General features: G+C 41.6%; 1 protein-coding gene across 1 annotated transcript in view; it reads right to left on the reverse strand.

Annotated features, from left to right (window-relative positions):
• Positions 1–1269: 1269 nt before the first annotated feature.
• LOC127186658 (matrilin-3-like) overlaps positions 1270–16695 on the reverse strand; it is a 19911-nt gene continuing 4485 nt past the window's right edge. Inside the window, 7 exon segments of the mRNA XM_051142894.1 lie at positions 1270–1556; positions 3089–3199; positions 6709–6834; positions 9372–9497; positions 11383–11508; positions 13524–13648; positions 16614–16695. The exon segment at positions 16614–16695 is cut by the window's right edge and continues 160 nt beyond it. Coding sequence (XP_050998851.1) covers positions 1501–1556; positions 3089–3199; positions 6709–6834; positions 9372–9497; positions 11383–11508; positions 13524–13648; positions 16614–16695 — 752 coding nt within the window. The 3' untranslated portion in view covers positions 1270–1500.

Here is a 16695-nt window from a genome sequence, read left to right on the forward strand (position 1 = left end):
ACAGATGGAGCTAGAAATCATGTTAAGTGAAATAAATCAGACAAGACCACGTTTGCCTTTCGTTTGTGGCATTGGGAGCACAAATATAGGTGTTGTTTAGAGAAGGGGCAGAAGGAAAATACCAGAGTTGAAATAGGAAACAGAGCTGGATATAATCAAAGTTCATTCATTTTATATATATGACTAAAAGTGTCCCAGTGAGGGGCTGGCAGTTCGCTCAGTAGGCAAAGGCACCTGCCTCCAAGCCTGACGACCAAACTGGATCACTGGAACACACACAATGGAAGGAGAGAACCAGTTCCAAAAACTTATCCTCAGACTTCCATATGTGCACTGTGGCACCTATGCACACACACACCCAAACACACACACACACCCGTAATTAAATTTTTCCACTGGTTTTATTTAGAAATTTCCTTTCCATTTACCCTGAACTGACTAACATTTTAAGCCTCAACAGTGTGATATTAACTTATTGGAAGGGTATCCTCATTTTGTTCTTTCAGTTTCACAATTGTTACACATTCAAGAATTATTAATTCAGTTCAATGCTTAATAGGGAAAAAAACAAGTATCACCAAAATAAAATCAGCCATGACATTAATATAGAATGATAGAAACTTTTATTATATTAGGAATAATACAAACCAAAACAGATCAAGTAGCACAAAATTTAAAGAATTGTTTCATCCCAAAAGTTGTAATTTGCAGGTAAAAAGTATATGTTTCGTATATTTTGAGTGAAAAAAATTAGACTTACTACTGACTTTTTAAAAACATAATATTACATTTTGTTGCTTGTTAAGTAGTTTTATAAATATGCAATTTTGCCTATTACACGCTAAAACAAAATGATAGAACTCAGATTTTTTCCCCCTTGGCAAAATCTTAGCACCTTAAGTTCCCATCCAGTTCTCTTAAGTTATTCATTCCTATGACATTAATGGACTAAGTGTGTCGTGTAACACTTAATCTGTGTAAATTAATTTTAGGTACATGTGTTACAAATCACTTCCTTTGTACTTTCGATAATATTCCTGCAAAAAACAGAAGTACAAAACAATTCTAAATATATTCATCTCAGTTTAATTATTTGAACTTTTTATGTGTAAATAATTCATAAAATTTGCACTCTCAATAGTAAGGCTTCCTTGTATTATAAATATTACCAAGAAGAACTATACCTAAAGTTTTATGAGCAAGATCATCTTACTAACATAAACATTTAAAACCTAAATGGCTCAACAAGTAGATAACAAAGCAATAAGCTTTTCACTTTCCATCTTATTAACTATTTCACAGTCATAGCTTAAAGACTATGCTCTTAATAATAAGGGTCTGCACATTTATTTCCTTAAAAATGACATTGGTTCTACAGAAAACCCTCATACTGTCTACCAAATAATAGTCAAGCATTTATGATGGCAGATTATTAGCAGGAACATTAGGGATAAAGTGTGCAAGAGGATGAAGCACTCCACATTTCAGCCGAGGAACAGTTTAACGGTGTGCTTGTCCATTTTCAGTTACTTGCAGCGTCTTCAAGATGTTGTCAAGTGGCTTGGTGTTAAGGCCAAGGCACCTTGATTCTACACATTAGAAAGCATAAGCACACTTTGCAACGCTTCAGCACGAAAGACAACTATATTCCACTGTAAGTGAACGAAGCTGTTTTCTCATCAAAAGCCTACTCTAAAATTCAAAAATTCATCAGCAAATTACACTCCTGCAGAGGTCTCCCCCCACCTCTCTCTCTCATTGAAAATCTAATTGGACCATCATCTCTCAGTGGGGAGCAATGCTTATGAAGTCTTGATTAAAGGTTGTCCCTTGATTTGGCTCTCTGGAGATTTTACATTTCTCGGAAACAGACTTCAGTAGATGAAGGAAGAGACAGACTCCTTCTTCCTTGTGTAGTGAGAAAAATGGCAATACTAACACAGGAAGAGGGAATGCTAGCTAACCACAAGCACCGGCTCAGGCACGGGAGACACGTGGGTGCTGACTCCTTCATGCTGCCTGTACCCTCCTCAAAATCTGAACACTCCTAGGTCATACCTACCCAGCCTGAATTCCATTCCTCTGAGATATATAAGAACGGAGTCCTTAACTTGAACTATGCTGAGATAAAGCTCTTTGCCAGAGCTAGTATCCTGAGTACTGGCTTTGAAATTCGCCGGGACAGTGTCAAGTTACATTTTGAAAGCCATTTTTGATATCTTAGCTTGCCAAATTGTATAACCGTGTATCATCTGGGGTGCAACATCCCACAGATCCCCTGATTTGTTTTCCTGGACATATGAAGATTTTGAGTTAAGAGGTTACTAAATAAGCTGCAGTGGTTAAGAACACTCACTGGCTGCTCTTCCAGAGGTCCCAGGTTCAATTCCCGGCATCCACATGGCACCTCAAAACTGTCTGTAATTCTAGTTCCAGAGTATCTGACACCCTCACATAGACATACATGCAGGCAAAACAGCAATGCATGTGAAATAAAAATTAAAATTAAAACGTACTTTAAGGAATCATAGATTAATTGCTCTGTTATGTAAGAGCTCAATTGGGTACATAAATTGCTATTAAAAGCGCTAGGAAAAGAAATACGTAGTTTTTACATTTAAGTGTTGCATGGGTAAAAATGGTCTATCATATCACTGAAAAAAAACTCTGAATCCTTTTCAAATGCGTTGCCTTGCTCAACTTAAAGCACTGAATAGGATACTTGCTAGTAGAATATCCTAAAATGTTTGGCTCAATTGTAGTGTCTGGGTTGGCTTCTAGAAGCCACAGCCATATTATGTTGATTGCTGTACAATTAATGTGTCAATCAGAAGTTGAAACTTATAAATAATTTTTAAAAGAAGATGGTGTCTGGATTGCAGCACAGGTGGTAGGTAGAGTGTGTGCTTAGTCTACATGAAGCCCTTATAAAACCAAGCATGGTGGGGCACACCTGTAATCCCAGCCCATGGGAGGTGTAGAAAGGACGAGCTGCAGGTTGTCCTCATGTACACAGCAAGTTTGAGACCCCCTCCCAAACAAAGAAAAGAAGAGGAGGAAGAGGAAGGAAACCATCCACGAAGGATATGTTTGGTGTTCAGCTTCTGGAGATGGGAGCTGACCTTCTCCTGGAATGCCAGCGTGGCTCCACAGCCACAAGCATCTTCTATGGAAATGAGGCTCCGTGCTTCCTCAATGTCTGAAGACAATGACAATGGACAAGATGCTACAGCCACAGGTGACTACAACAAAGTGGGGGGGCGGGGTGGGGGGGGCAGAGGATGGGGTGGGGTGGGCGGGGGCAAGGTGTAGAAGCATAAGAGGCAAAATAAAGGAATGAGAGCACATCAGGAAATCTACAATCCACTTCAACTTTGCCACTTATGTAAATGCATTTTTTCAGGAGGTAAAATTATATAAAGCAAACAGAAGAGGGAAAATGCTTATTAATGTTAATTTCACAGAAAACTTTATTAGGAAACATCGGGGAAATGTTTATGTTTGTCAAAACCGGGTGATGGTTATTTGAGAGTTCATTGTATTTTTCCCCATGCTTTTGTCATTGTCAGAAATCAGCCATTGCATAAAGCTTTTTAAAGGTGGCTAGCTGGTGCAGTGGCGGTTCTCAGGTGGTAGTTTGTGACTCTTGCGAGGTCACATATCAGATATTTACAACACGATTTATAACAGTAGCAAAGTTGCAGTTATGAAGCAGCAACAAAGTAATTCTATGGCTGGGGGTCATCACAAAATGAGGAACCGCGTTAAAGGGTCTCGGCATCACGAAAGGTGAGAGCCACTGGCCTAGGGAGAAACCACAAACACAGAAAGAAGCCAGGCTTCCTGGGCTACTGGGTCCTCGTTAAGGAATGAACATGACAACAGTTATCTACTTGTATAGCCAAAAATATTTCAACAATTAAAACTAGGTTATTTGTGATTTCCTACAAAGGATTGCTATTCTATTGAATGATTTGAATTGAGAAGTATAATTTTTATCCTTACATACTTTGGAGCTAAAAATTCAGAGCTATATTGATAGCCAATCTAGATAAACCACTCTGTTTGTGTGTATGTGTATGTGTGTATGTGTGTGCATGTATATTTGTGTGTATGTACATATGTGTGTGCATGTGCGCTTGTATGTATGTTTATATGTATGTGTTTGTATGTGTATGTGTGTGTGTTTGTGTGTATGTATGTGTTTGTGTGTATGTATATGTTTTTGTGTGTATGTGTTTGTGTGTATGTATGTATGTGTTTGTGTGGGTGTATGTGTGTGTTTGTATTTGTGTGTGTATGTATGTGTATGTTTGTGTGTTTGTGTGGATGGGTGTGTATGTGTGTGTGTAGGCCAGGGATCAAGTGTCTTCTTCTATTGCTGCTCCCCTTATATTTTGAGACAGACACTCTGACTGATCCTGGAGCTCAAGGACTGGCCAGCAAGCCTACAGAAGGCTATCTCCCCTTCCCAGCATTAGGATTAGACACATGTTCCTCCACACTTGTCTCTGTAGTGGGTGCTGAGGATCTGAATCCACATCCTCACTTTCGCTACAGTCATCTCCCCTTGCCCTTATTTAGTTTTTGAAGCAGAGTCTCAGACTGTCAAAGCTGGCCTTCAACTACTAAGTCTCCTGCCCACAGCTGGCCAGAAAGTACCAGCCAGACATCAGGCACAAGCCGACCATCCTTGTACAGAGTATGAGATGGGTAACTAACTAGTCCAGCGCTCTTGCTTAATAGACTCAAAGATCTATGCAGCCACGTGCTCAGTGGGATATTCTTATTAAAACACCCCTTTAAAAAGTATAGGACAGGGGTATAGCAAAATTGGAAATTGAGAAAGATCCATTCACAAGAACATAAAAAAAAAACAAATAAAACACTTAGGTACATATTTAAGTATATGACTTGTATACTGAAAATTACAAAACATTGTTGAAGGAAATTAAGAAGACTTGCATGAGTGGAAAGGCACCCATGGTACTAAAAGCTCTGGAAAGTTGTTAAAATGGCAGCACTGCCCTCAAGTGACCTGAGGAGCCTATCACAGTCCCTGCTGGCAATGTGGGAAACTGGCAAGTCCGCAGAGGCATGGGAAATGTCAGGCAGAGTCCTGTGAGTGCAGAGAGCTGGGATAGATGGTGAAATCACTCCAGAGACAAACTGTAGGGACAGTGGCCACAGAACTGTACATTTGAAAGTGGTTAGGATAATAGATTTGATGCTATGCAAAACAAAACAAAACAAAAACAGACTTCAAGACATTAATTAGAGGGAAAAATGAAAAAGAGAATAGGATCAAATTACAGAAGGCAGAGCATGGAGCACAGGACAATAAATCAACATGATAACTTTTTTTTAAAAAGCAGCTTTCTCCAAGATTTTTCCATTGAATAAAATCTACTTAAAGGGCCAGTCTTGCATGGGAGAATAGCAAAATAAAAGGATACAGAGGGTCCTAGAAATCTACAAGTTGAACAATATGATAGGCAGATTTGGGCCCAGGGGTCCCGCTCAAACTAAGGCACCAGCCAAGGACAATACAGGAGGTAAACTTTAAACCCCTTCCCAGATCTAGCCAATGGTCAGAATATTCTCCACAGTTGAGTGGAGAGTGTGATATGACTTTCTCACGTACTCTGGTGCCTCACATTTGACCATGTCCCCTGGAGGGGGAGACCTGGTGGCACTCAGAGGAAGGACAGCTGGTAGCCAAGAAGAGACTTGATACCCTATGAGAATATACAGGGGGAGGTAATCCCCCTCAGGAACAGTCATAGGGGAGGGGAATAACAGGAAAATGGGGGGGGGGGAGGAATGGGAGGATACAAGGGATGGGATAAACATTGAGATGTAACAAGAATAAATTAATTTAAAAAAAGACAAAAATAAAATAAAATAAAATAAAACACAGAATGGAAAGAAGGATAGAAGGAAGGAAGGAAATTAAAACATTAAATATCAAATTGATCAGATTAATACAGTAGTGGTCAGTCTATTAGAAACAGTGTTTTATAAAAGAAATTGCTGAGCCTAGTGGTATACTCTCAAAACCTGGAAGGTCGGAGATGGATGACTTAGAGTTTCAGAGTTCAAGGTCAGCCTTAGCTGAATAATACCAGAAGTAACCTGTTTATATTTATAGAAATCAGTATAATCCTGTTACCTAGACCCACTATTCTTTATTTTCTTCTGTATCTTTGCCTTTTCACTTCGTGTGTTTCTTGCCTGATCTGTGAATGCCTTTGAGCCAGGGCCCCCAAAATTTATTCAGTAACTATTAGCTTTCTATATATATATGTGTGTGTATATATATATATATATATATATATATATATATATATATATATATATATCAATCACACAATTTCTGCAGCTAAGCTTGGATATCATTGTGGAATAGGATCTGGGAAGATTGTAAGACTCAGAACAGGACTTTGCTGTGAGACTGCACCTCCTAGAAGTATCAGAGAAGTGACACCCATGAAGTCTCACCAATACATCTACCTAAACATGACCTGAAGAAAGATGACACCAACAGAAATGCTCATGTGAAAGGAAAAAAGCCCAGAATGCCTCATCACCTCCAGGATGAGGAATTTTATAAAGTTAGGGTGCATTACTTCAAGACGCGTAGTCTGTTCTGCTATTAATAAAATGTTACCGTCTTAAAAAAAAAAAAAAAAAAGGGCCAGTCTTCACCTGAGCATGTCTTCTTGTCATCATTCAAGGTGTATCCAGGGAAACAGTCACAATGGTAGGATGCTGCTCCATCACTCACACAGATGTGCTGGCAGCCATGGGTACCCAGAGCACACTTGTCTCGGACTGCCCCAAACCATGCAGGAAAAAAAAAATATTCACCCATTACTTAAATAGAGAACAAAACACAAACTTCTGAAATACAAAGCAGCACTGGCAACTAAGTCTTCAGTAGTCACCCAGAGTCCTGTGTTCCAGGGGAAAGTGTGGCTTGCTTCCCGGTGCCACATACCCTTGGCCTGATCTGTTACCTGGCCACTCCTTCCCTCCATGCTCCTGCGGGTGTCTGAGCAGCCTTCGCTTCTCTCCTGCCCATTGTACTGCATCACAGTGGTAGTGTGGCGCTTACCTTAGGCATTTCTGAAACTACCACTGCTGTTTACAGATCATCACCAAAAACAATCTCCTAGGAAGCCTGTGGTAGTGAACCATGTCAGATTGACAAGAGTCTAGACAATCACGGGGACCATGTCTGTGAGGTAGATTCTAGATTGGGTTCACTGAGATTGGAAGAACCACTTTAAATGTGGGTGACAGTGTTCTGATACCCTGGGGTCCAGAACTGAACTAAAAAGAAGGTTCGCTGCACACCAGCATCCATCTCTCTCTGCTTGCTGACTATTATATCCAATGGGAGCAGCAGCCTTGAGCTCCTGCCACTCTGACTTCCCCACTATTACAGACTATTCCCTCAAACTGCGAACAGAATAAACCCTTCCTTCCTTCTTGCCTTCCCTCCTTCCTTCCATTGTTTTGCTCAGACATTTTGTCACAGCAGCAAAGCAAATCACTAATACAGACATCACATGGTATATGGGGCTAAGTTTGGTGCTATACCAAAAAAAAAAAGACTATACTGCCTAAAGACCAACCACTGACACCTAATGATGTGAACAGAAAACACTGATGGCCTGGACACTCATGCTCATATTCTCTCTCTCTGTCTCTCTCTCTCTGTCTCTCTCTCTCTGTCTCTCTCTCTCTCTCTCTCTCTCTCTCTGTCTCTCTCTCTGTGTGTGTCTCTCTCTCTCTCTCTTTCTCTCTCTCTCTCTCCCCTCTCTCTCTCTCTCTTCCTCCCTCCCTCCCTCTCTCCCTACCGCTCTCCCTCTCTCTCTCCTCTCCCTCTCTGAAAGAAAAACAATAAATGCATAAGATTAACTACGATATATTCAATTAAATAGTGAAGTACTTTTGTTTATCACATCAACAGCATTTCAGAGACTAAGAGAGTCTGCCCAAACTTAAGTGGAGAGCAGAGGAGAGCGCCACACCAGCCCTGTGTCTAGATGGCCTAGAACAAAGTGAGAATAGCTGAGTTCAGAAAGGCTCCTAAGAGACACAGAGTCTTCCTCTGCTGTTAGAAGGGCCAAAGAGCTGTGTGTGGTTCATAGTCTTTTACGGATCAGAATCCTCTTGCCTCAGTGTCTATAGTGGCTTGGATTAGAATCATGATTTCATTTCTTTCTCTTTTTATTTATTTATTTGGTTTTTCAAGGCAAGGTTTCTCTCTGTAGCTTTGGCTATCCTAGACATGCTTTGTAGACCAGGCTGGCCTCAGAACTCACAGCAATCTGCCTGCCTCTGCTTTCCGAGTGCTGGGATTAAAGGCATGTGCCACTACGCCCAGCTTATGATTTCATTTCTTAAAGAGACGAAGAGCTGGGCTTGGTGGTACATGCTACAACCCCAACCCTTGGGGTTACTGCATACTGAGGCTAACTGGACTACATAGTTGATTTCCAGGCCAGCCTGGGCTGAAGGAGACTCTGTCTTAATAAATAAATAAATAAGGATCCAATAATGTGCCATTTCCCTTCATTTATCTTGACAAGGTCCCACCATATCTAGTTCCCCCAAGGAAGAAGAGAAGGTGGATAAAACTCTGAAAAGCGCTGACAGGCCAGCACCTCAAGGAGTGCCTCTCCAAAGGGAGAGCTTTTATGTGTATAAATGCTGCCCTGTTCTACCCTAAGTTTAAATCAAGTTAATGAGGATTAATGGTCCTGGCAGGGGTTCGTTAGCCAAGTCACAAGGCTCTGAGTCACTGAAGATTGATCAGCTAGGAACAGTCAAGAATGTGCCACTTCCAGCACTCTGGAAGGGCTGTGTGGGTCTAAGTCAAGCCTTTACAAAGCCTCCTTTGCTGAAAGAATCAATCTTGAGGATCAACACTACAGAAAAGTCCTAGGCCAAATTTTAACTGGAGAAAGATCAGTTCAACCTATCACACCAAATAGTTACTATACAGCTGACTTCCTCTGTATGCTTAAAAAGTCCCCAGTGTAAACAGCTATAAAAGCCTTCCTGGATGGCTTTCTTCATGTTCCCTATTCCCTACATGTTTCCCAGTAATTTCCTGAAGTGATCTATGTTTATAAAAGCCAGTGAGCTCACTAACCACGCTGGGCAATGTGTGCCTAAACATGCAAACTGGCCAGATGTCTGAGCCTGAGTCTTTAAGCAACACACACACACACACACACACACACACACACACACACACACACACACACACACACGACCCTCTCTTATGGTGAACTGCAGGATGATCTCACCACCATGGGAAGAGTCAAATAGGAAAGGACTTGTTGAATGGACTTTACCTGAACATGTGTTCCTGTCTGCATTCAGAGTGTAGCCCTCAAAGCACTCGCAGTGATGGGAGCCGGCTCCATCGTTCACACAAATGTGCTGGCAATCATGTGTACCCGAAGCACATGTATCCAGAGCTGCCAGATGAAGGTCCAAAAGTAAGATTTTAAAATTCAAAGGGTCCTTTATTACCCATAGATAGACGCTTGCTTGAAAACAGCTAGAAATATATGAGAGGAAAGCTGGCTGGGGGCTAGGCAAAGCAGCCAGCGTTATTTGCTATAGCTAGAAGTTAGCAGACTTCATAAAATTCTTCACACATGATAATTTATTCTCCACTATTTTACTCAGTTCTTCTTTCAATGTTGTCAATGTTGAGCTTTTTATAACCTAAGCATCTCATAAATACTTAATGCATTCCTTTTCGGTTTATTGTACTTATTCCAGCCCAGAATAAACCAGCTATTATGCAGCTAATTACACTAGACCCAGGGGAAAGGAGGAATTAGGATTTGGGGAATTTCTATTTTAACACTCTTTCATTTCCTAAATACGGTACAAGAGCCCCAAGGAGAATAACTCACTTAAGGAGAATGAGAACCTAAGACCTAACTCCTTATTCGATGTATTTCCTTGTGAGAGATAGATGAATAGACATAGTTAGGTCGGTACATAAATAGATTACATACATACATACATACATACATACATACATACATACATACACACATACATACAGATATACAGTAGAGATACACATTTGAGGTGTTTTTGAGACAAAGTCTTACTATGTAGCCAAGGCTGGCATGAAATCTTCAGTCTTGAATGCTGAAATTGCACGTGTGTATCACCACACACAGAGAAAAGACTTGCATTGACATATTTTAACCTATCTTGGTGAGGGAGGGTTGAGAGCATCTTATCTATAGCCCAGGAAGGCCTAGAATGAACAGTGGCCCGCCTGCCCATCTCCCATATGTCAGAATTATAACCACGAGCCACCATACGCAGTTTTAATCTATTTTTTTTTAACTTTTAAACTTTCAATTTTAAGGTGAGTTCAGACTTTTGAAAAACGTACTTCATCTAATTCCAAATGCTAACAATGTAGATGTCTAATGTGATGAACAAACATCAGCACAGCATGGTTTCTTAATCTACATTCAACATTCAGCTGTGTCCAGTTGTTCTTCAAATGTCCCTTTTCTGGTCCAAGATTCAAGCCAAGATGGCACATGACATGAAGCTGTCATATCCTGAGACATGTCATCAGTCCATCAGTCTACCTTTGCTTTTACAACTTTGACACATTTGAGAAGCATTTGGAAAATATTATGAACTGAGACTCTCTCTCCCCTTGGATCTGCCTAATGTTTCATGGTTCTAAATTTTTAGCAAGAATATGCCAGATGTGCTACCATGTCAGATGGTGCTGTCAGTGAGGTCATCTCCAGTGATGTAAACATTGAACTCTCATTATGTAGATACAATGTCTGCCAGGTTCCCCATTACAGAGTTAGTAACTGTTTTGCGTTTGTGTGCTCTCTCTCTCTCTCTCTCTCTCTCTCTCTGTGTGTGTGTGTGTGTGTGTGTGTGTGTGTGTGTGTGTGTGTTTCATATTGCCCAGGCTAGCCTTGAACTCCTACGTAGCTGAGATAACTTTGAGTTTATGATCCTCCTGCCTCCACATACCATCAGTGTTTTCCTTTGTAAGCAGTAGGTATTTTGTAAGGTGTTATTTGATGATCATTTACTAAATTGTCTAGTGGCGCACACCTTTAATTCCAGCACTTGGGACGTAGGCCAGCCTTGTCTTACAGAAAGAGTTCCAGGACAACCAGGGCTTCTCAGAGAAACCTTGTCTCAAAATACAGTCACTCAATAAAAAGAAGGAAAGAAAGAAAAGAAAAAAAGCAGAAAAACTCCCAGGTGGCAAAAGTGGGAAACTGATCAAGTTCCCAGCTGTGGGCTTCCCTTCAACACCATGTAGATCGGCAGGTGAACGTGTACACAACCACTCACCTGCACAGGTTTTCCTGTCTGCATTCAAGATATAACCTTCATAGCACTCGCAGTGGTAAGAGCCATTTCTGTCGTTGACACAGATCTGTTCACACCCATGCGTACCGAGGACACACTTATCAATGGCTGTGAGAACATGATCATGGCAAATGTGAACACATGGAAAGGAGGTACACAACTTCACACCAGTCACATTATTACAGACACACACTCACTCACATATGTACACACATACACACTCATATACACTCACACAACTAACAGAGGGAGTGGACACAGGAAAGGGCAACTGATGTAACTTGGATCCCAACTTCTGGTCTTGTTCTTTCACCGACAGAATCACTGACATACATGCCTCTTCCCTTCTTGGCATCTCAGTATCTTTATCCATAAAATTAGCAATTTGAACTAAATGATCTCTGTTTTCTTCCTCACAAAAACTCTTCATGTATTAAAGAGAGAAAAAAAATCTAATTTCTATTCTCCAATGACTCTGAGTGGAGTCAGGGCCCTCAGTACTTCCCTCTGCTTCCAGTGTCCTAGTGTGCATGGTAATAGGCATAACTGGGATGCTCATCTCTAGTAAAATAAAACCCAGGGAAATATTGACTATTCAGAAGTATCGAGAGTTTTGGATCCGGGCCTAGAAAGTTGATCCACTGGTTAAGAACACTGGTTGTGCTTCCAAAGGACTCAAGTTTGATTCCCAGAATCCACATGGCAACTCACAAGTGTCTGTAATTGTCAGTATCAGGGGATCCTGTGTCTGTGTGTGTGTGTTATAACCATATACATTTATAAACTAACATATATTTTTAAAATAAAGGAAATTTTCTAAGAGTTTTGCATTCCTTCTTTCTTGCTCGTCCTTTAATTAATGTTTTTCTTTAAGAACAGGAATGAAGAAAAGCCTAAGAACAGTTCGGACCTTAAGTCAACACAACACAGAGGAACTTGCACCCCCATGCTTATAGCTACACTATTCACAGAAGACAGAAAGCAGAACCAGCCTAAGTGTCCACCAGCAGATGAATGGATAAAGAAAACATGGTACGGGTGCACAACAGGATCTTATGCAGATGTAAAGAAAACGGAAATTATGATTTTTGCAGGAAAATGGATACACCTGGAACTTACATGCCAACCATGGGGAAGAGAAAGCAGACTCAGAAAGATACTGCATGTTTTCTCTCATATGAGAAATCTAGATTTAAAATTGGATGTGTGTGGTTTGGGGGGGGCGGTTTGTGAGAGATCATAAGGGAGGTGAGAAATAGAGAGGACAGTACAGTGCATGTCATAGGGAAGCAGAGGGGGTGTTAAAGTGGAGGAAGGAGCGGAGCCGGCTAGGGAGAGAGGAGAAGCGAGGAAGGTAGCAGGGAGGGAAAATAATGAGAACAAATTATAATGAATGACACATATAAATGAAGATGTCATGACAAAACAATTTGTATACTAACCTAAAATATTAATTTTTAGGAAAAGAATGAGCCAGAGAGACAGTCAGTGTTTATGGGATACACTGCTTTTATGAGGCATCTAAATTTAGTTCCTAGCAGCACATACAGTGGGCCGCCACCACTGCAGCTTCGGTGGGATCTCTGACACCTCTAGGCTCCTCAGATACCTGTACCCACATGCGCATAACCACACACAGACATGTGCACACGATTTGATTTGATTTGATTGGCTTTTCGAGACAGGGTTTCTCTGTGTAGTCTTGGCTGTCCTGGACTCACTTTGTAGACCAGGCTGGCCTCGAACTCACAGAGATCTGCCTGCCTCTGCCTCCCTAGTGCTGGGATTAAAGGTGTGCGCAACCACCACCACCACCACACCTGGCCTTCTTTTTAAGTTCTGGATCCCAGTGCTTTTAATGGTGTCACCCAGTTGGCGCGCACGCGCACGCACACACACAGATACACACACAAAGAATAGTAACAAAGCCTGTGCTAGGCTGCCTTGAGTAGGTTCTCCTTTTCTCTCATGGTCTCTATTAAGGAAAGCTGCTGAACAGTGGTAAAACAGTCAGGAGGCACTCAAGAGAAAAGAAGGTGAAATCAAAGCCTATAGAAACCCCTCCCTGGAGAAGAGACGTCAAATAACTCCCACCCAGCCACAGTACCCTGTGGAAACCTCACCTGAACATGTTTTTCCATCTGAGTTCAAGGTGTATCCTTGGCTGCACTCGCAGTGGTGCCTGCCATCACCATCACTGATGCACACGTGCTGACACTGGTGTGTGCCAAGCACGCACGGGTCAGAGCTAGGCAAAAAAAAGTACAGTGGTGACGTCAATGCCTAAGAACCATTTTAGACGCTTCCTCCTATTCCAAAGACACTGTCCTCCATATTTCTTTCGGACTCCATGCTGACTTCGTTATTAATTTTAAAAAGCCTCTGTTTGTTAGACATTTGACTTGAGACGTTGCAGATTACTGTATCTTGCTATGCCATCTCTCAAAAGAGAAAGGAAAGTCTGAATTTGGAGCTGCTGGAATCAAACATTTCCACAGATCAGGTAGCATGATGTTTTGTTTGGCTGGATTGTGGATCCATAAAACAGATTCTTGCCTCTCGACCATAAGAGTCAAGGAAAAATAATGAAGTACTGTCAGAGTTCTATGAGCCGGAGGGCCCAGTATAGCCGAAATCTGATTCACAACAGTCCCACATTTTGTGCCTAAAGGGAATTGGGACCCAAGCATGCCTATCCACCTGGAACTGACTCACACTTGGCCAGGGAGAACGTGCCGGAGCATGCAAACAGAGCAAGGCCATGGTCCAATAGCCTCCTCTGCCATGCCCACATGAGTCTACAGCCCAAATATCTATTTGGGTTCTTTGGATTCGACTGTAAATACAAAAAAATAAAAAGAGAAGGCTGAGATGATGCCAGCGATGTCACATCTCCACCCTTTTGCTCCTGGAAACATTTGTATCTCATGGCATGGTCGCTGCCCACCCCACCCCACCCACCCCCAACACACACACACACTCACGCACATGCACACGCGCACGTTTTAAAAGATGAATCATTGAATTTAGTCATTTTCTACAAAACCAAGGCCTGTTAGAGGAGGCTAGCACTCCTGTGGCAGGTAACTCAGCCTCCAGTGGCCCTTGGCAATAGGACAAGGCTAATATTTTCCCAAGGAGTGCCTTTTCGTGGAATGATCTTTCCAGCCTATTGACTACAACAAGCCGCCCCTCAGTCGTTTTTCCAGAGAGGACATTCCCCCTACCCCCAGAACAAGCAGGTCTATTGTACAAGGGAAAAGATTGCCACTCACCACTATTACTTTACAGCCTTTGAGACCACCCCTAGTTGCTAACTTTAAGACCCAGCATAGCCACAGACCAGAGTCCTGTCAGAAACGGCTCTCACCCACAGCTTGAGGGGTGTTTCTGGGGAAAAAGAAAGAAAGCTACTTTCTTTCTAGAACCTAATAAACGCCAAGTAGATGCCATCATAGCCAATGCTGTTTTTGAAGGCCTAGTGTCCCGGGACACGGAAGACAAGGGAGCCCAGCCAGGTCTGGCTGAGATGAGGCCAAGACTTCATCTCCTATCTCCCTACCAATGGATGATTCTGGGTTCCACATTCATTTAGATAGAAAGTCCTATTGATATTCACAACTGTGGTTTCTGGCTCATGTGCTTGTCTCTCCTCCAACTACTTAATGGTGTCAGAAGAGTGCACGAGCTACCTCTAACTTCGTATTTGGTAGTCAATATGAATAGATACAGACTGCATGTGGCAGAAAAGTGTCTGTTTAGAAATTCACCTAAGTTGGAAAGGAGTCCACACTTGCTTCAAGAATTCTATAGAGGCTTTCAAACAATCATCTCCAAATAATTTTTTAAATGTGACTTCCATAAATCATAATTCGATTTTTTTAAAGCTTTCATAGCTTTCCTTTTTCTTTTTATCACAGGGTCTCATGTAACCCAGGCTAGCCTCAAATTCAGGATATAGCTGAGGCTGGCCTTGAACTCCATCTCTCAAGAGCTTGGGTCACAGGCATATTAATACTACACCCAGGTCACATCCTGATGAAGGTGTGTGGAAATCCAGCACTGAATAGATTCATACTGTTGCACCTGATTAATTCATGCTAAAAACAAAACAAAACAAAACAAAACAAACAACAAAAAACACACTCTATCTGGGCAGTGGTGGCCCACACCTTTAATCCCAGCACTTGGGAGGCAGAGGCAAGCGAATCACTGTGAGTTTGAGGTCAGCCTGGTCTACAAAGTTAGTTCAGGACAGCCAGGCTACACAGAGAAACCTATCTTGAAAAAAACAAAAAATTAAAAGCTCTAATAAAATCAGCATGTTGTTTATATTCCAACTCTATCAAAAGAAAGACTAGAAATCAATAGAAGATTTGTTTGTATCTGCTTCTTGTGTCTCTTAAATGAATCAGTCCCTTAAATGAACCAGTCTCTAATCCAATTATCCCACAAAAGAATAAGCAGAGAAAGAGTCGGATCTGAAAATGGGTATTCATTAAGTGCACACGGACGTGACACTGGGATACAGCCCGCTGGTTCTCCCAGGGGCAGATGCCACCCCAGGATCTGCAGGAGAACAAGTGAGCTGTTGGTAAATCTGAAGATGTAAAACTGAGGAAAGCATGCAGATGCGTGGAATGTTCACAGTGGAGTAGAGGGGACAGGAGACACATCTTGAGTTTGGGCCTTATTTCTGGCCCCATCAGGGAGCGGTAGGAATGTTTTATTCTGGTTATTTCCAGAACTTAGCATGTCTAATACAAACATGAAGGTTTTATGAGCAAACCAAGTTGCATATAGTACAGCCTTGTACTTGTAAACCAACACCATGTGTTCAGATTGGTTAAAAAAAAAAAAAAAGGGCAACCAAAAAAGCATTGCATGTGTTTAATTCTTCCATAAATTTCCATACACACACACTCAAAATATGAATAAACTGCTTTTTCCAGGGGGCTTGGCAGTTAAGGGCACATACTTCTCTTGCAGAAGGCCCAAGTTTGGTTCCCAGTGCCCCTCTTGGTGGCTCACAACTGCCTACAACTGCAGCTCCAAGAGGATTTGAGGTCTCTAGCCTCATCTAATACCCATACTCATGTCCAACACACCCACATAATACACATAATTAAAAATAAATTCTTTAAAAGACAATTTCCAGGTACACATGTCTCATCTATAATATCCTTGCTACTTGAAAGCTCAAACTAGCCGACTTACCACAAAAGGTTTCCTGGAATCTAGCAGAAAGCTTCTCAATGACACCATAGGTCTCCACATAGAAGACATGCTCGTCCA

Source organism: Acomys russatus, unplaced genomic scaffold (genome assembly GCF_903995435.1).
Source record: "Acomys russatus unplaced genomic scaffold, mAcoRus1.1, whole genome shotgun sequence".
NCBI classification, from domain to species: Eukaryota; Metazoa; Chordata; class Mammalia; order Rodentia; family Muridae; genus Acomys; species Acomys russatus.